The 21,222-nt window shown below is 42.6% G+C and overlaps 1 protein-coding gene across 1 annotated transcript; it reads right to left on the bottom strand.

The window, feature by feature from the left end:
- Positions 1-569: 569 nt before the first annotated feature.
- Positions 570-17,618, bottom strand: C11H16orf87 (chromosome 11 C16orf87 homolog). The gene is made up of 4 exons (XM_007672153.3): positions 17,466-17,618; positions 9,137-9,233; positions 4,820-5,002; positions 570-1,609 (listed from the first exon to the last, which is right to left on the bottom strand). The coding sequence occupies exons 1-4, from the start codon at positions 17,529-17,531 to the stop codon at positions 1,491-1,493; spliced, it is 465 nt and encodes a 154-aa protein (XP_007670343.2). The 5' UTR covers positions 17,532-17,618; the 3' UTR covers positions 570-1,490.
- Positions 17,619-21,222: the final 3,604 nt, after the last annotated feature.

Here is a 21,222-nt window from a genome sequence, read left to right as displayed (position 1 = left end):
TAGGTTCTATTAGTTTGATAAAAGATGGAAATTTAAAACATTTTTTTCCACCTAACAAGCTCCTTCCAATTCTAAATTTAATCTCTAGTACGGAAGAGAAGGCAGTAAAAACACTTTACTTTTGATAATTTTCTTACTTGAGTGTTAGCACAGAGAGACTTCGGCATCCCAGCACTATTTTGGGAAATCTGTTTTTGAGGATAACCTGCTCTCCCTCTTCAAGCAAGCACAAAACAAGTAGGCCTCATTAAGAGTTTATATTTAGAACTCACTATGCAGTTGTTGAGAGGGAAGAGAAGATTCTTTTAAGTGCGAAAATTGGTCTATTTAGGATCCTAATTCCATACTTACCTCAACAACTTACTAACTTGGAACAGACCAATGGAAAATGAGGAAAAAATACGATTTTTGCCTCAATTAAATTTTGGAATAAGTTAGCTTGTGGGTAAAGAGTTTAACTGGATTTAATGTAAATTAGATAAGCAATATTTCGTGCTGCAAACAACCTTGGAAATAAAATGCATTTAACAACTTTCACTAGAACAAAGAGCTGACCAATAATAAAACTATTTTCTTACTTTTAACTTTAAATTTTATTATTTCCAGAAACTGAAGTTACACTTTTAAACCATTCAGACAGAAACGTTACTTTTTTAAAAATGAATACTCAAGAAACATTTTGCCTATAATAAATATAGTTTATGTTCAGGTTTAACAGGCATCAACTTGAGAGCAGAAAAGCTTTTGTTCAGCCTAGAAATAAATCACATTCAACAGAACATGGCAGACGTCTGCACTGTGTGAAGGCTCCTTAATATTATCAAGTATTCTCCCACCCAACTCGCAGTCTCGAAGCATCACCAGGATACACACCAGACGCTAGACCTTCAATCATAAAAAAACAGGCTAAGAAGAATCCTTAATTTAAGAAAAAAAATTACATTATAAACATTTTTAATTCCCAGTTCAATAAAATATCAATTACAAGTTTATTCAAGGTTAGGTGACCTGTACATATGTAAACTGTTATAGTTGAAAAATCTGAAATATTTATTTTTTAAAAGCAAAATCATTCTCTTTCCAAATATTTAAAATATTGCATCTCTGATGGCAACCTGAAGGAAATGCTCTAGTGCATTTCCTTTCCCTGTTCTTCCCCCTCCCTCTGCATCCATCAAGCATTTTTTTTCCAAGAGACCAAATGCATTTACTTCCTTATACTCTGAACACGAAACAGTGACACTACTTCTTGGTGAACAACAGACACACAAACACCCACACACGCATACACACACTCATACACACAATAGTCCAAGCCTACATCTCTGCTCCAAAAGAGGAGCACAGGCTAAACGATGCGATGGATTAAAATAGGGAGAAAAGAATCAATGGCCCTTGTTGATGCAGACAGAATGCTCCCGAGAGTCCATAACAGCTTGAGAATTTTCTGATGTAATCCTGAAGACAGTTGCATCGGATTTTGCAAATTATCAGAGTATAAGTCTTTGATTGATAATTTTTCTATTTATTTCTGCCAAGGCGACGGAAAACACGAACGCCTTTTCATCAGAAAGGTTGGCATAGATGTCAATTTCCTTTTCCTGTTTCTCTGTCAAAAGAAAATAAAGTTAGGCCACAATGAAACCAGGAGGTGAATGCAATTTTTTTAATGTAATCAATTTCTCATATTAAAAAAATTCTGTTCTACAGTATGGGCCATGCACTATTATTAAAGAAGCCATTCCACCAAGACATGAAGGAATTTAACTCAAAAATGACTCATTTCAATTATTTGAATCATCTTAGTCTATATAGCCTCAAACAAAGCCCCAATATTTTGGGGGGAGGTCCGACTTCGAAAGAATTCCAAGCCAAATAAATTAATCCACCTTCTCTTCCCAAAAACAAGAACCTCTTTACCCTTTTTTGGATAAGGCGAATTTTATCTACTTTTCGCAGAATCTCTTCATTGTTACCATATGTCACCCTGGTTTCAGAAAGCTAGATCTATTTTTACTGTGGAGAATGAATGGCAATTTTTTCCAGAGATTGTATGGCAGAGAGTATTATTCGCATAAACAGATCTGGGGTGGAAGATAAACGGCAAAAGTGGATTACGCATCTACTGTACTTGGAATTCTCAACCATAATTTTAGTTGGTCACAGACTCAGGCTTAACATTCCTAATTACTTATCGATGAAATTAACCACAATATAGATTTCAGCTGGACATTTCTTATTGGTTCATATTTTGTGGACATCTGACCTAAAAAGAGGGATGGTGCAGCACTACACTAACAAACTGAATATAGTTGGGAATTTTTTTTCCAGTCTTTTTTATGGTTTAGGAAACATTGGGATGCTTTGTTTAGAAGCATTTCCTGTTTTCTGTAATACCTTCAGGTTTCATTCAAAGGCTTCATTGAACCCGTACATTTTCACTGGGCAGCTGCTTATTTAATGAGCCACTGAGATTCTAGAAATGAGAATTTTTTTTAAAAAGAAAAAGTGTATAATTCATCGGGGTCAACTATGCTAATTCAAAGGAAGCCTAACGTATTGTATGCCATTCACACTTTCTTAATTTTTTTACACTTAACTGGGGAAAGCTACTTATTAGGCTGAAGGAATTGAAAGAAAATAAAGTTCAATTGTCCACTACAGTTTTGTCAGGAAAATCTGCTACCTCAGGTGATTTTTAAGACAACTTTATGTTCTTCCTGGCATTACTATGCAGCTAAAAAAAAAAAAGATGTTACTTCTATGGGCAATAAATAGTTCAACTATAATGACAACCCTTTTTGAAAGATAATTGGCATCACTGGATTATAATTAAAGCTTGAACCAAAACATTTTTCAGGTGGGTCCTCTGAGCCCAGAAATATCCAGATGGAACACAAAATGAAGACTAAAACAACTAAAAAAAATTAGCTACTGATTAATAAAGAATGTGCAAACTGCTACCACTCATTTCCACTCTGTTCTGCCCTAAGTGCATGCGTTTCACCAGGAGGTGACCTTTCCTACATAAATCTGGTTCAACGCCATCTGAAATGACTGATTTAGTTCATTATTAGTATTTAACATCTTTGCAGATAATCATACTGAAAAAATACTTAATTCATTCTTGAAATGAGAAACTGGCCTTAGAAATGCGTTTTTATGGAAATTGAAAACATCTGAAAATTTGTCATTGCCAAGTAAAGGCTCTTTTGTCCAAATTATCATAAAAAATAGTTCAAGCCCAGATAGATTACATCACTTTGTCCATCATGCAGCTGTTCATTTCAGATTTAAAGGTTATCCATGCTTTCTCTTCTAATACCCCACCTCTTTCCTGGTTCCCCTTTTATTTCTGAGGGAGGGAAGAGTGAAAAGAAAAGGTCTACAGTTTTATTTCTTTAGCTGAAAATAATAATTCTTTTTTTTCTGGGTCAGACATCATTGTTCTGTCTTCATTTTTTTTGCTACTTCTTCTCATTTTCCAATACCCGGTGGCATCTCTTAGCCCTTTTTATTCACACTACACATTTAACATTGGGCTATACAGCTGCCTATGAGGGTAAAGCCCAAACAAATAGCAACAAATCAACAAAACACTTTGAAAACAACGCAAAAAGGATACATAAGCCTCATATGTTCACGGCCATACCCTCTACTGGAAGTGTGAATTTTGCTAAAATGTATGCTAAAATTAGACTAATACAAAAATGAGTCCAAGCCTTGAGTACTCTGCTCTGTACACAATACCCCTGACTGACTGATAGGATTAGTTGTGCCCAAAAGTTACACAAACAGAAAAGAAATACATCTGGCTGGGATGAGGGTTAAGAAAATGAAAAAAATAACACTCCAAGAGACAGTAAAAATACATGCCCATACACTGATACTCTCCTGGGCAAACACTGAAAACCTGAATACAACACTAACAAAAAGTGGTATCAAAGTCATTTAAAAACAACTTCTTAGAAGTTACACTACATTCATCACCTCAACAGACCATCCCTTTCAGTAATCATTTGGTAAAGTGGGATCCTAAAAATCAGTTTTAGTTTCTCCAAATAGGTCTTCCCCTGTTTCTCCCCACCCTAAACTGTGAGCTCGTTATGGGCAGGGCATGTCACTGTTTGTTGTTGTACTGTACTTTCCTAAGCACTTAGTACAGTGCTCTGCACACAGTAAGTGCTTAATAAATACGATTGAATGAATGAATGAATGAATAATTTCATTCTCAAAAAGCTTCATCATTAGCATTTCCGAAGTGAGGGGGAAAAAAACAGAGCTACTCAATAGTGAATAAAATAACCGTAATACCACTAAAAATAGAGCTCAGCAGAACTCAAAACTATCCTTTAAAATTTGATAGGTTCAGTGTATAGCCATGTTAATTTTGGAGGCTTTCTCTACAGATAATCTACAAATAGCAATACTCCAGAAATTACAGCCAAAGGAGGTGGATGTGAGTGTTTACTCATGAACTCTTCCTTGTAATCTAACTCCAATGTGATCAGCTCCCCCTACATAAGAACCTCAAAAAAGTCTTCAAGTTCCACTTAGGAATCAAAATACCAAATCATGTTGTAAGAGGAATACAGTATTTATGGCCTTGTGCCAAATTTGAAATGTAAATTCTTACAAAAAAGTAAGCAAACACAGTGAACCAAATTATGTTATTTTCAAACCATGTCAGGAATTTAAATCCAATGTCAAACAGCTTTATGAATTGTGTAGTCAGGACTCGCCAATTAAAATCTCAGGGTTTATAACTTTTTGTAAAAAAAAATCCTCTAATAATGGTAGGTTAACTAAATGTCCATACCTCTTTCTTCCTCGTGTTTTTTTGCCGATGCACTCTTAGGTCTTCCTCTTCCTCTTCTGATATGATCTGAATGGCTGTTACTTCGAGATCTCTTTCTGTTCTCTAAATCTTTATTTACAGTAGAATTAATCTTCTCCCGCCTAACTCTCTCTGTTCGTCTCCTCTTGGCCTCATGCTTGTTGTCTATATGGATGAATAAAAGTGACACATTTTACGCCTATGCTATAAATTTCTGCCCAGTCTCATTTCTCTTCCTTATCAGTCAGGGCTAGGAACAAGCAAGTTTACTCCCTCCTTAGGTGTCCCACTTTTTTTGTTTTGCTTGCTAGAAAGCATTCAAGAATCCTGAGATCTAAATCCTTGAAAATATAGGTTCAGAGAATCCTTTCTTACTGTAACAACAGGATGAATTCTAAAGGGCATTGTATTTTACATAGAGTGCTTCAAAAAGTGGGATCCAAAAGTACAGATGGATGAGAAATAAAACCATTTTTTGTTAAGGGCAGGTGAGCGACTTATTTTATTGAGGCCAGATCATATGCTCATAAGACGACATTCCCTGCCACTCCCTAACTGAAATGGCAGGCGATGACGATTTAGAATAGCTTTTTCTACACGCAAAAGCGTACATACCAAGTAAAAGATCAGAACACCCCATTACTAATTTAGACATACAAAATTATTAACTACATGCCCTAAAGTTACTAAAATCATTAGAGACCAACCAAAGTTCCACTCCTACCCTGCCTATATCCTAGAAGGGAAAATGATCTCCAAGTTTTGTACTAGACCTGTGGATTTTGCCACTGCCTCCAAAATTATTGCGGAACTGAGTTAACTAAGTACAACAATAACTGCTATGCTTTGTGATATCATTTAAGGAAAGGCATTCTATATAGCTTGTGCACAAGATATTAATGTGATCCTCGGTTTGAAGAAATGAAAAGGAAAAGACTAAATACTCTATTAAAACCTTTTCTGTGAAAAAAAATATTACTAATGCTCAAAATATTAAATTGCAACATGGGTCTTTTTAAATCATTATTTATACCAAATTAGAAAAACGGAATTTTTTCCAGGCCTACAGTAAATGATTAAAACCAGAAAAGACAGTGGAACGGAAAAATAAGAAATGTTTGGAGGGAACCAAGTTCATCTAATTCTCAAATGGAGGGGTCAAAAAAATCTACATTAAGATCTACAAAGCTATTAAGCAGGAGAAGTTTGGGATTATGTTCATCATACAAATTTACAAGATTCAAGCAAGGGCTTGAAACATTTCAGTTCAACCCCTCGCTTCCATACAATACCAAAATGAATAAAATAATAAGACATCCTTTGAGCACTCAATAGCGTGGCTCAGTGGAAAGAGCACAGGCTTGGGAGTCAGAGGTCATGGGTTTGATTCCCACCTCTGCCACTTGTCAGCTGTGTGACTGTCGGCAAGTCACACACTTCACTTCTCTGGGCCTCAGCTACCTCATCTGTGAAATGGGGATTAAGACTGTGAGCCTCACGTGGGACAACCTGATTACCCTGTATCTACCCCAGCGCTGAGAACAGTGCTCTGCACATAGTAAGTGCTTAACAAATACCAATATTATTATTATTTACCCCACCCTCAGCCCCATAGCACAACTAATTTATTTATATTAATCTCTGCCTCCTCTTCTAAACCATAAACTCCTAGTGGGCAAGAAACATCTCCCAAGTACTCTGCAAGTGCTCAGATACCACTGATTACATTATCAGCCTCCTCAATGACCTCCTAGCCTCCTGTCTCTCCCCACTCCTGTCCATACTCCATTTGATGCCCAAATCATTTTCCTTCAAAAATGTTCAGACCATGTTTCCCCACTCTTCACTTATTCAATAGTATTTATTGAGCGCTTACTATGTGCAGAGCACTGTACTCAGCACTTGGAATGTACAAATCGGTAACAGAGACAGTTCCTGCTCTCTGACGGGCTTACAGTCTAATCAGGGGAGACAGACAGACAAGAACAATGGCAATAAATCCAGTGGTTGCCCATCCACCTCTGCATCCAACAAAAACTCCTCACCATTGGCTTTAAAACACTAAATCACCTTACCCCCTCCTACCTCGACTCACTCTCCTACTACAACCCAGCCCGCAGACTTCATTGTTCTAATGCTAAACTTCTCACAGTACCTCCATCTCTTCTGTCTCACCACCAAGCTCTCACCCACATCCTACCTCTGGCCTGGAACACCCTCCCTCCTCCTACCAGACAGATAACTGCTCTCCCTCACTTCAAAACCTTACTGAAGGCACAGCTCCAAGAAGTCTTCCCTGACTAAGCCCTCCTCTCCTCTTCTCCCACTCCCTTCTAAGCCGCTCTTACTTGCTCCTTCATTCATCCTCCCTTCCATCCCCACAGCACATATGTATATACCCGTAATATATTTATCTGCTTATCCTTTATTTATTCCTATTAATGTCTGTCTCCCCCTCTAGACTGTGAGCTCATTGTGGGCCGGAATGGGTCTATCTGTTGTCATACTGTACTCTCCCAAAGGCTTAGTACAGTGCTTTGCACACAGTAAGCGCTCAATAAATATGATTGGAATGAATTCATTCCATTTATTGATTGATTGCTATACATATGAGAAGCAGCATGACCAAGTGGAAAGAGCACAGGCCCAGAGGGCCTGGGTTCTAATCCTGGTACTGCCACTTATCTGCTTTGTGACCTTGGGCAGCTTACTTCACTTCTGTGCCTCACTAACCGCATCTGTAAAATAGGAATTAAATACCACTCCCTTCTACTTAGACCGTGAGCTCCATGTCCAGCCTGATTATCTTGTATCTACCCCATCACGAAGGGAAGTGCCTGGCACATAGTGAATACTTAACTATCATAAAAAACAAAAACATAAAAAACCCAGATGGGTTCCCTTCACTAAACAAGAAATATGCACTTCTACCACACCATCCAGAATGCAATCCAGAACTATGACTCACATTTTGACATTCAAAAAAAAAAACTGTTAGACTTTTATTTTCATTTTTAGGAATTTCGATAAGGATGAGTTCTGAGTAAAACCGAAATGCATAAAGCGTCACGTGGGGTCCAAGCAGCTCTATTTAGGAAATAAGCATTTTACTTAATTTGGAATGGATGTACATATGTATCTTTATGGCTGTGCCATTTGAAAGTATCCTTGGAGTCCCATCAGCCCTACTTCGGGATGTAAAAGGACTCTAAATGGACAGGGGGTAGAAATGGTGCCTCTTCTGCAAAATAGGCATATGGTGGAAGAGACTGTTGCCAATGTCATTCACAATGGGGTGGAATCTCACTGCCAACAGGGTCATCTTCAAGCAAGGGCAGCTATCTGTGTGTGTACACATATATATTACATTTTAATATAATATATAAACTTCACATACACATATATGTAAAATTGGCAAATCGCCTTCCTGTCTGAGAACGCAAATTACTCTCCCAGTGCCCGAGAAAACTGCAAATGTTTCACTTTTCAAGTGAGCAATTCACAATTCTCTCTCTTGCAGGTCAGGTCCATTGGCAAGAAGCAAACTCTCACATCCCCATTATTTCAGACAGAAATGAGTGAGAAACAAAGATCAGCGGTTTAAGTAGCCACCTACTTAGTCCAGTAAGCTGCTGTTCCTTTGGTTGGACCTTACTGTCTTTCTGGACTTTAGGAATGGAGGCATCAACCGTTTTTCTGAATCTTTGCTTTCATAAATAAATGGAAATTTGCATTCACTGATTTGTATTAGGAGGCCCATCCCTTGCTAAGAATCAGAATACATTATTTGTTCTTGCCTACGAACAACAAAAAAATTCAAACAGCAATTTAAAATGACATTACCACCTCTCTGATGTGCTTTTCCCCTATAAACTATCAATTACCCATAGCTTCCCTTTATGAAAATAAGTTATTTCTTACTGATACACTGGAAGTTCTAAATACAGTATTGTATTCAGAAGGATCATCTGCACTTCTAAAATGAAGACCAATGACTGAAAACCCTTCAATATCTTATTCTTTCCAAGTCACCTTTTTTCAAGTTGTAATTTATAAAATACCTAACGGCATCTGAATTTCGATGAAATTAACGTTTAAAGGCTACGCATTCTTACTGAGGAAATGGGGAAAAAAAGTAAAACCCAAAAAAAACAGCACTTCTGATTTTTTTCAAACTGTTGTCTTTCTACAATTTCACCAAAGGCTCGAATATATGCAGTGAATTTACAGAGGTTAATTTACAATTCACCATTTTGTTTCCCCAAACTACAAATATGTAACAAAGGAATCCCATTTTACCTGCAGATGGTGGTGATTTCTCTGCATGCTTTGCATTTAAGAGTTTTCTACTAATAAATATATACCCACAAGGACATGATTTACATGCAACAGGAACCTGAAATAAATAGAAAAAACATTTAAAGAAAAACATTTTCTACATATGTAATATGGTTTAAATAAAAACACAATCTTTCCACAAGGAGAAACTCCTTTCATGACCTTACAACCAAGGGCAGCTCAAAGATTTGTTTTACCAGAGGTGCAGAAAATAATCTTAAACCACTATCAGCAAGACAATTATGAACAACAAAAAAAAAAATTGCCATTTCCACTGAAAGCAAACCCTTCTCCTGCTGTTCTTTATTAGGCTTACTGTTGCTTTTTTTTATTTCAGCATTTACGGGATGCCTTCTACTGTGGTATGCAAACCCTTAATTTAATTAAGCTAATTAAAGTTTTAGAATTATATTTTTTTCTGGGCTTTACTTCAAGTAGCTTAAGACTATCACAAGTGTGCTTTAAAAGAAAAGTCAAATCTAAGAACTGAATGTAAAGCAGTAGCTTCCCTGTTAGCAATTCATTTGACCACATGTATAATGTCTCATTCATACAGTGGGGTTTTAAAAATAGAAGGAAAAAATAACTACCAAAAATGAGTTAGTCATTTTTGCATTCAACTCACATATCCTTCTGAATCAATTTGGCAGGTGTTGACTCATTTCCTTTATACTTAGACACGCTATTAAGTACTTTCACACATAATGTGTTTTAAAACGTTTTTTAAAAATACTCTTCAAGAGGCTAAAAAAAAATAAGATATTCTTTCAGTTTATCCTTTCTTGATTTGGTGTGCACTTTCTTGCACTCACTCCAGTTCAATAAATTCTAAGTTAATAGACTTCATTCTTGAACACAAGGAACACATACCAACCCAGATTCAGAAATAGCACAGGCTGCTGTAATTCCAGATAAGGGAGCCAAAAACTTGGCTCACAGACCCAGAATTCACAAATACTGGCTAAGTTAATTCTTTCCAATTTTTTTTTTTCAACCACCACCACCAGGTTTTTTCTTCAGTTCTTAGTGAAAGAGAATTCCATCGTTAAACAGCATCCTGTTTCTGAACTGAGCTACTGAAAAGAGGAACTTTTGTGTATTAAAGTCTTGGAGGTGGGGGGAGAGGGAGGGAGACATTTCCTCAACCATCAGATAGTTTCAGTTTTGACCTTTGGTAGGAGATATGGTCTTAGGCAGAAAAGTTCACCTACACAGGCAACAATATTATTAACTGGGGAGTTTGGCCTATCACGTAGGACATAATAGATTGCCCTGAAGCTGAGATGGTCTTCCAAGTGCTGAAAAGAGTTATAGTACTACATTTTCAGAATGCTAAGCGAGAAACAAAAAAAACCCCAACAACAACGTAAAACATGGCTAGAATTTATTTACTGTTCCCAAAGCCGGGGGTACTATAGGGTTACTGTTTTCTAGCCATTTGCTACAGAGTTGCCTGTTTAGGTTGTTTCTATGCCACCCCCAAAACTATTGGTAAACAAACTTCACAGGGGAAAAAGACCAAGATCTTAATTTGCTTCCTAGATTAAAAAAGTCAAGGTTCTAAAATAACCACATTACAAAGAACTTCATTGAAATTTTTCAGTGCTCAGTTCCACCCTCCTCTATCGGAGATACATAATGTTTGCTATACATCCAGTGGCACACCACTTGAAGAAACTGAACAAACGTCTATAAAAAGACTCACTAACCCACCAAAGGAAAAAATAAAAGGGCTCTCTACACAAAGAAGATGGGAACCGATGCAAAACTGACACTATTACTGGGAGTGAGAGATGTGAAATGTTGAATTTTTGCTTGAACAGTTCAAATTTCTATTTTTCAATTCAACACAGGTTTGCAAAGGAGATAATGCAAAGCAACCAAAAATGTGCGACTCTTTCCTGTTTACTGGGCTCTTGGACTGTTGATTTTTATACACATATTATACACGTACAATACATAGGTACATATATACACACACGCATACTTTGTTAAAGCCTTTTGAACACTGAAGATTGCAACAAAACGTGTGAAGACGCCTATACTGAAAATTAGAGCTAAATCTATCAACTGTTGGAGGGCGATTATCTAAACTCACCAGGCTGAACTCTATTTAAAACTGAAACTGAAATGATTCTTGGGGATTACTATTATGTTTAGCCTCCTTATGGGAAACCATATTATAAGCAATCAGGCTTAATCCTAGTTTTTCAATTCCTTCACTAAAAATGAAATTTCCTTTGATGAAACCTAATTTTTAAATGAATCTGACAGATCTTGCCTCAATTCTGAGATGGTCCTTATTGATACAATAGCTTTTAAGCAGCTCTTTGGATCCTCAAGTAGATAAATCCCCTTTAAGTATTTACATTAGCTGAAGGCTACGACAAATGTGGGGTGTTAGTTTATGATTTTGAAACAGGAGTACAGTATTTCATTCCTTTCTCTGATCTGCTGAAAGAAAATCCCACCAACACTATTTTGATTGCTTCTAGGGACTTCTGCAAAGTCCTCTTTGGAAATTTTTTTTTCCTTTCTTCAGCCAGGATATTAAAACCAGGTAGGCTACCTCTTCTTCTACCATCACTTTATGCCAAGGAAAACATGTCAGCATTTGCAATGACTTGTGCCCTACATAAATGGGAAATCATAATGCATACCACACAAATCTTAGGAAAGCATAATGCATACCACACAATTACCATGGGCAAGCAGAAATGCTTTAAATAATCTACTGCAAGAGGAATCTAGCCACATAAGCCAAATGAGTCATAATGGTATTCATTTTCCCACTTTTTTTCCATAAGTGGGAGAATTGGAAACTTTATTATTGCTTAATCATTCTAATAATGTTGAATGATTTAAACACTAGTACGACCAGATCTCCAATTTACTCCTTTGTTAAAAACAATTCATCTTCAAAAAAAACAAACCACCTTACAATTTGAGAAGTTGTTCAACTCACAGAATTTCATTCTAAAGAATGCAGTTTATTATGGAAAAATCTCCTTTCTGTTTCAAAATGCTGTGAAGACATTACTGAAGTGCAAAAGGAGGAGGAAAGCTATTTTGAAAAAAATCCCATTACACCTATCCCAGTTTTATTAGACGTAGAAATGTATTTTATCATAAACAGATCTAAGTCATTTTAGTTTTGAAGTTGTTTTCTACTCCTTGTACGAAAACCAAATCATATACTCCTTCTAGCTAAGAAATTGATTTAAAAGTCCGTAGGGTTTAACCCTACGGATCCACTATCGAAATGACTGCAGATGGAGGTGGGGTGCTCTGGGGGAGACGTGTCCATGGCGTGGCTATGGGTCGGAGTTGACTCGACAGCATAAGACAAATGGTTTAGGAAAGCAGTATTAAATACTGAATTTCAATTCCAGACAAAGATCGGGGTGTGATGCTCTGGGTTCTGTCTAAAGAAGGGACTGAAAATTTCTTCTCCCTAAAAGCACCTCTAGAATTTCTTTTCTCGGAATTCAGTAAGAATCATAATAATCCTGGTATTTAAGGGTTACTATGTGCCGAGCACTGTTCTACGCGCTGGGGAGACTACAAGGTAATCAGGTGGTCCAACGTGGGGCTCACGGTTTTAACTCCTATTTTACAGACGAGGTAACTGAGGCACAGAAGAAGGGAAGTGACTTGCCTAAAGTCACACAGCTGACAAGTGGCGGAGCGGGGATTAGAACCCGTGACCTCCGAGACTCCCCAGCCCGGGCTCTTTCCACTGAGCCACGCTGTGAACTCGCACGATGGGGAGGCACTCCTTGCCAACGCCAAAACATTTCAAAAGCGACGGGTTCGTGGCTCAGTGGAAAGAGCCCGGGCTTGGAGAGCCAGAGGTCATGGGTTCGAATCCCAGCTCTGCCACTTGTCAGCTGTGTGACGGTGGGCAAGTCCCTTCACTTCTCTGCGCCTCAGTTCCCTCATCTGGAAAATGGGGATTAACTGTCAGCCTCACGTGGGACAACCTGATGACCCTGTATCTACCCCAGAGCTTAGAACGGTGCTCTGCACATAGTAAGCACTTAACAAATACCAACATTATTATTATATCAAAAGTCGGGGCTGACTGGTGGGGAGGGGGCTGGGGGTGGGCGAGCACGGCGGCAGGCCGAAAGAGGTGGATGCTCACTTAGAAACAACCTGCAAAGGGAAGAAAAAAGCAGGCCGCCGGGCTTAACCCCAACTGTCTTTTGGAGCCAGGCAGCCAAGTGACCTTCTGACCTCCCTGGGCAAAACAGATAAGGAAACGGGGACTAGCGACCAGGCGATGAAAGGAGCCAACCGAGGGATCAAAGTGGCATTGTTAATTCTCCTTCCAGGGCACCTTTCTGTGCCAAACCTCACCTCCCTCCCTCCCTGCCAGGCGGGAGGGAAATATTTTCCTGCTCTCTCTTTTCACAGGAGGGGAAGGGAAGCAGCTGGAGGGGGAAAGGGAGAAGGGGAGCCAGGGCCGCCCGGCCGCCGCTTCACAGGTCACGGGGGCACCAAAGAGATGCCCAAAGTCAAAGGCAGGGCTGAAGCGGCATGGCTCAGTGGGAAGAGCCCGGGCTGGGGAGTCAGAGGTCGTGGGCTCGAATCCCCGCTCCGCCCCTTAGCTGTGGGACTGTGGGCAAGTCACTTCACTTCTCTGGGCCTCAGTTACCTCATCTGGAAAATGGGGATGACGACCGTGAGCTCCACGTGGGACAACCTGATGACCCTGTATCTCCCCCAGCGCTTAGAACAGTGCTCTGCACATAGTAAGCGCTTAACAAATACCAACGTTATTATTACATCACTTCTCTGGGCCTCAGGTACCTCATCTGGAAAATGGGGATGACGGCTGTGAGCACCACATGGGACCACCTCATCACCCTGTATCCTCCCCAGCGCTTTGCACATAGTAAGCGCTTAACAAATGCCATCATTATTATTCTAAAAGAACGCAGGGACCCTGCCTCCTGACTCCTAGACCTCAACCCTGGGGTGGGGAGTCGGACGAGGAGGGGCGATGGGGGTGCAATCCTGCCTCCCCCACTTGTCTCCTGGGTGTGACCTTGGACCTCTGGGCCTCAGTTCCCTCATCTGTAAAATGGGGATGGAGACTGCGAGCCCTACAAGGGGACCGTGTCCAACCCGATGTGTCTGGATCCACCCTGGCGCTTAGTACACTGTAAGCGCTCAACTAACACTGCAATAATGATTATTATGAGAAAAGGTTTCCAAACACCCCTGCCATGGTGTAGCCTCCCGAGAGTTTGGCTCTGCGCCCACTGAAAAATAATAATCCTGATGGTATTTGCTAGGCGCTTACTACGCTCCAGGCACCGTATTTGCTGGGTGCTTACTATGAGAAGCAGCGTGGCTGAATGGAAAGAGCACGCGCTTGGGAGTCGGTGGTCATGGGTTCGAATCCTGCCTCTGCTACGTGTCAGCTGTGTGACTGTGGGCAAGTCACTTCACTTCTCGGTGCCTCAGTTACCTCATCTGTAAAATGGGGATTAAGACTGTGAGCCTCACGTGGGACAACCTGATGACCCTGTACCTACCCCAGCGCTCAGAAGAGTGCTCTTCACATAGTAAGCACTTAACAAATATGCTCCAGCCACCATATTTGCTGGGTGTTTACTCCACGCCGGGCACCGTACTAAGCACTGGGGGTGAATGCTTAGTACAGTGCTCTGCACATAGTCAGCGCTCAATAAATACTACTGTGTGAGCCCAGTAGTGGGCAGGGATGGTCTCTGTTGCCGAATTGCCCAGTGAATTGACTATGTGCTTTGCACATACTCAGTGCTCAATAAATACTACTACTAATAATAATGTTGGCATTTGTTAAGCGCTATGTGCAGAGCACTGTTCTAAGCGCTGGGGCAGATAGAGGGTCATCAGGATGTCCCACGTGGAGCTCACCCATTTTCCAGATGAGGTCACTGAGGCCCAGAGAAGTGAAGTGACTTGCCCATAGTCCCCCAGCTGACAAGTGGAGGATTCGAACCCATGCCCTCTGACTCCCCAGCCCGGGCTCTTTCATTCATTCAATAGTATTTACTGAGCCCTGACTGGGTGCAGAGCACTGGACTAAGCGCTTTCCCCTGAGCCGCACTGCGAGCGCTCAGTCCAGGGCTCCGCACACAGTCAGCACTCATGAAAGACTATGGAATGAACGAAGGCGATTGATGGGCTGATAATAATGTTGGTATTTGTTAAGCGCTGACTATGTGCAGAGCACTGTTCTAAGCGCTGGGGTAGATACAGGGTCATCAGGTTGTCCCACGTGAGGCTCACAGTTAATCCCCATTTTACAGATGAGGTCACTGAGGCCCAGAGAAGTGAAGTGACTTGCCCACAGTCACACAGCTGCCAAGTGGCGGAGCTGGGATTCGAACTCATGACCTCTGACTCCCAAGCCGGGACTCTTCATTCATTCATTCATTCAATAGTATTTATTGAGCGCTATGTGCAGAGCACTGTTCTAAGCGCTGGGGGAATACAGGGTCATCAGGTTGTCCCACGTGAGGCTCACAGTCTTCATCCCCATTTTACAGATGAGGGAACTGAGGCACAGAGAAGCGAAGTGATTTGCCCACAGTCACACAGCTGACAAGGGGCAGGTGTGGATTAGATTAGAGATTAGAGTACAGTCGATTAAACTGTGAGCCCGTCAAAGGGCAGGGACTGTCTCTCTCTGCTACCGATTTGTCCATTCCAAGCACTTAGTACAGTGCTCTGCACATAGTAAGCACTCAATAAATACTACTGAATGAATGACTCCCAAGCCCGGGCTCTTTCACTCATTCAACAGTATTTATTGAGTGCTATGTGCAGAGCACTGTACTAAGCACTTGCCCCTGAGCCGCGCTGCAAGCGCTGAGTCCAGCGCTCCGCACACAGTCAGCGCTCAAGAAAGACTATCAAGTAAACAAAGGCGACTGATGGGCTGATAATAACGTTGGTATTTAAGCGCTGACTCTGTGCAGAGCACTGTTCTAAGCGCTGGGGGAGATACGGGGTCATCAGGTTGTGCCACGTGAGGCTCACTGGCTTCATCCCCATTTTCCAGAGGAGGGAACTGAGGCACAGAGAGGTGAAGTGACTTGCCCACAGTCACACAGCTGACAAGGGGCAGGATTCGAACCCATGCCCTCTGACTCCCAAGCCCGGGCTCTTTCATTCATTCAATAGTATTTACTGAGCGCTGACTATGTGCAGAGCACTGTTCTAAGCGCTGGAGGAGATACAGGGTAATCAGGTTGTCCCACGTGGGGCTCCCAGTCTTCATCCCCATTTTACAGATGAGGTCACTGAGGCACAGAGAGGTTAAGCGACTTGCCCAAAGTCACCCAGCTGACGAGTGGCAGAGCCGGGATTCGAACCCATGCCCTCTGACTCCCAAGCCCGGGCTCTTCATTCATTCCATTGCATTTATTGAGCGCTAACTATGTGCAGAGCATTGTTCTAAGCGCTGGGGGAGATACAGGGTAATAATAATAATAATAATGTTGGTATTTGTTAAGCGCTTACTACGTGCAGAGCACTGTTCTAAGCGCTGGGGGAGATACGGGGTCATCGGGTTGTCCCACGTGAGGCTCACAGGCTTCATCCCCATTTTACAGATGAGGGAACTGCGGCCCAGAGAAGTGAAGTGACTCGCCCAAAGTCACACAGCTGACGAGCGGCAGGACCGGGATTCGAACCCATGACCTCTGACGCCCCAGCCGGGGTTCTTTCATTTATTCAGAAGTATTTACTGAGCGCTATGTGCAGAGCACTGTACTAAGCGCTGGGGGCGATACAGGGGAATAATAATAAGGTTGGTATTTGTTAAGCGCTGACTCTGTGCAGAGCACCGTTCTAAGCGCTGGGGGAGATGCAGGGGAAGAAGAAGAAGAATGTTGGTATTTGTTAAGCGCTGATTCTGTGCAGAGCACTGCTCTAAGCGCTTTCCCCTGAGCCTCGCTGCAAGCGCTGAGTTCAGCGCTCCGCACACAGTCAGTCAGAGCTGAAGAAAGACTATGGAATAAACGAAGGCGCTTGATGGGCTGATGATAACGTTGGCAGTTGTTAAGCGCTGACTCTGTGCAGAGCGCTGTCCTAAGCGCTGGGGGAGATACGAAAGATAGACTATGGAATAAACGAAGGCGCTTGACGGGCTGATGAGGGCGGGCGGGCGGGCGGCCGGGCGCAGCGCGCTGTGCTAAGCGCTGAGGAGAGGGCGGCCGGTCCTGGGGGGGGGGGGGGCGGGGGAAGGACGACGGTTCCCTCAGGGCGCGGGGGGGGAGGGGCCGCTCACCTGTTGGTCGCAGTCGGGGCAGGATTTGGTGGCCATCTTCACTTTCTTGGCTCGAGTTGCGGACATGCTCTACCCCTCGGCGGCGGCGGCGAAGGAGGAGGAGGCGGCGTCTCCTCCTCCTCCCTCGCCTCGTCCCCTCAGCGGGGCGGCTGCCCGTCCTCGGCCCCGCCCCGCGCGCCTGCGCGCCCGCCGCCCTCCACTTCCGGCAGCGGGCGGGGCGCGCGCCGCCGGGGGACGAGCGCGCGCGGCACCGCCCCCTCCCCGCGCGCATGCGCCACCGCCGCCGCCGCCGCCGCGGGGGCCACGCCCCCTCCGCTTTGATTGACAGAGGGCGGGGCGAGCGTCGGGCCCCAGTAGGCCGAGGAAGCCTCAGGGAGCCCAAGTGGGGGGGAGGAAAGGAAAGCAAGGAAAAGCAAACACAAAGGAGGCTAAACAAACACACATTCATTCATTCATTCCTATTTATTGAGCGCTTACTAGGTGCAGAGCACTGGACTAAGCGCTTGGGGTGGACAAATCGGTAACAGATAGAGACAGTCCCTGCCCTTTGACGGGCTTACAGTCTAATTGAGGGAGACGGACAGACGAGAACAGTGGCAATAAATAGAATCGAGGGGAAGAACATCTCATTAAAACAATAGCAAATAAATAGAATCAAGGGGATGTATTCATTCATTCAATAGTATTTATTGAGCGCTTACTAGGTGCAGAGCACTGGACTAAGCGCTTGGGGTGGACAAATCGGTTACAGATAGAGACAGTCCCTGCCCTTTGACGGGCTTACAGTCTAATTGAGGGAGACGGACAGACGAGAACAGTGGCAATAAATAGAATCGAGGGGAAGAACATCTCATTAAAACAATAGCAAATAAATAGAATCAAGGGGATGTATTCATTCATTCAATAGTATTTATTGAGCGCTTACTAGGTGCAGAGCACTGGACTAAGCGCTTAGGATGTGCAAATCGGTAACAGATAGAGACAGTGCCTGCCCTTTGATGGGCTTACAGTCTAATTGGGGGAGACGGACAGACAAGAACAATGGCAATAAGTAGAATCGAGGGGAAGAACATCTCATTAAAACAATAGCAAATAAATAGAATCAGGGTGATGTACATCTCATTAACGAAATAAATAGGGTAATGAAGATATATACAGTAACAAATTCGAGACCAGAGGAAAATTCCCAAAGCGCTTAGTACAGTGCTCTACACCTAGTAAGCGCTCAATAAATACTAATGAATTAATGAATTCATTCATTCAATAGTATTTATTAATAATAATAATGTTGGTATTTGTTAAGCACTTACTATGTGCAGAGCACCGTTCTAAGCGCTGGGGGAGATACAGGATCATCAGGTTGTCCCACGTGAGGCTCACAGTCTTAATTCCCATTTTACAGATGAGGGAACTGAGGCCCAGAGAAGTGAAGTGACCTGCCCACAGTCACACAGCTGACAAGTGGCAGAGCCGGGATTAGAACCTATGACCTCTGACTCCCAAGCCCGTGCTCTTTCCACTGAGCCACGCTATTGAGCACTTACTATGTGCAGAGCACTGGACTAAGCGCTTGGAATGGACAAATTCATTCAATAGTATTTACTGAACACTTATTATGTGCAGAGCACTGGACTGAGTGCTTGGAATGGACAAATCGAAAATGAAATGCAAGGCCCGGAGGATGTGTGCTGTGCCAATCCTATTTCTTAATAATAATAATGTTGGTATTTGTTCAGCGCTATGTGCAGAGCAGTGCACTGTTCAAAATGCTGGGAGGGATACAGTCTCATCAGGTTGTCCCATGTGAGGCTCACAGTCTCCATCCCCATTTTACAGATGAGGGAACTGAGGCCCAGAGAAGTGAAATGACTTGCCCACAGTCACACAGCCGACAAGTGGCAGAGCCGGAATTAGAACCCGTGACCTCTGAGTCGCAAGCCCGGGCTCTTTCCACTACGCCACGCTGTTTTTTGTGCTGTGCCAATCCTATTCTTAATAATAATAATAATCTTGGTATTTGTTAAGTGCTTACTATGTACAGAGCACTGTTCTAAGCGCTGGGGGGATACAAGGGGGATGTTTGTCCCACGTGGGGCTCACAGTTTTTAATTCCCATTTTACAGATGAGGGAACTGAGGCACAGAGAAGTGAAGTGACTTGCCCACAGTCACACAGCTGAGAGTGGTGGAGTTGGAATTCGAACCCATGACCTCTGACTCCCAAGCCCGGGTTCTTTCCACTAAGCCACGCTGCTTCTCTAATGAATGAATCCTTGTATAATAATGATGGTATTTGTTAGACTCTTACAATGTGCCAAGCACTGGGGTAGATACAAGGTAATCAGGTTGTCCCACGTGGGGCTCACAGTCTTCATCCCCATTTTATGGATGAGGGAACTGAGGCACAGAGAAGTTAAGTGGCTTGCCCAAAGTCACACAGAAGACAATTAGCGTGGCTCAGTGGAAAGAGCAAGGGCTTGGGAGTGAGAGGTCATGGGTTCGAATCCCAGCTCTGCCACTTAGCTGGGTGACTGTGGTCAAGTCACTTAACTTCTCTGGGCCTCAGTGACCTCATCTGTAAAATGGGGATTAACTGTGAGCCTCACGTGGGGCAACCTGATTACCCTGTATCTACCCCAGTGCTTAGAACGGTGCTCTGCACATAGTGAGCGCTTAACAAATACCAACATTATTATTATTATTATTACAGTAAGCACCCAGTAAATACCATGGCTGATAAACCTCAATCTAAACAGTGCTCTGCACATAGTAAGCACTTAACAAATACCAGTGTTATTATTATCATTATTATTATTATTATTACAAGTGCAGGAGCAGGAATTAGAACCCATGTCCTCTGACTCCCAACCCGTGCTCTTTCCACTAAGCCGTGGCATGTTGTTCCGTAGTACGGTGATGAGTTTTGTCAGGTTCTTTGGGGTGTTTGTTACTATGTGCCAGGCACTGTTCTAAGCACTGTGGTAGATAGAGGAGCAGCGTGGCTCAGTGGAAAAAGCCCGGGCTTGGGAGTCAGAGGTCATGGATTCGAATCCCGGCTCTGCCACTTGTCAGCTCTGGGACTGTGGGCAAGTCACTTCACTTCTCTGTGCCTCAGTTCCCTCATCTGTAAAGTGGGGATGAAGATATGAGCCTCATGTGGGACAACCTGATTCCCCTGTATCTACCCTAGCGCTTAGAACAGTGCTCTGCACATAGGAAGCGCTTAACAAATACAAGGTAATCAGGCTTGACTGGGTCCCTGACCCGCATAATAATAATAATGGTATTTGTTAAGCGCTTACCACGTGCCAGGCACTGTTCTAAGCACTGTGGTAGATATAAGGTAATCAGGTTAGACTCCGCCCCTGTCCCAAATAATAATAATAATAATAATAATAATGGTATTTCTTAAGCGCTTACCACGTGCCAGGCACTGTACTAAGCGCTGGGGTGAATACAAGCAAATTGAGTTGGACACAGTCCCTGTTCCGGGGGGGCTCACGGTCTCAATCCCCCATTTTTCCAGATGAGGTAACTGAGGTCCAGAGAAGTGAAGTGTCTTGCCCAAGGTCACACAGCAGATGAGGAGAAGAGCCGAGGTTAATAATAATGTTAATAATGTTGGTATTTATTAAGCACTTACTATGTGCAGAGCACTGTTCTAAGCACTGGGGTATACAGGATAATTAGGTTGTCCCACGTGAGGCTCACAGTCTTCATCCCCATTTGACAGATGAGGGAACTGAGGCCCAGAGAAA

Source organism: Ornithorhynchus anatinus, chromosome 11 (assembly GCF_004115215.2).
Source record: "Ornithorhynchus anatinus isolate Pmale09 chromosome 11, mOrnAna1.pri.v4, whole genome shotgun sequence".
In the NCBI taxonomy this organism is placed as follows: Eukaryota; Metazoa; Chordata; class Mammalia; order Monotremata; family Ornithorhynchidae; genus Ornithorhynchus; species Ornithorhynchus anatinus.
Note: the sequence above shows the minus strand (reverse complement) of the source record. Positions and strands in the feature narration are given on the sequence as shown.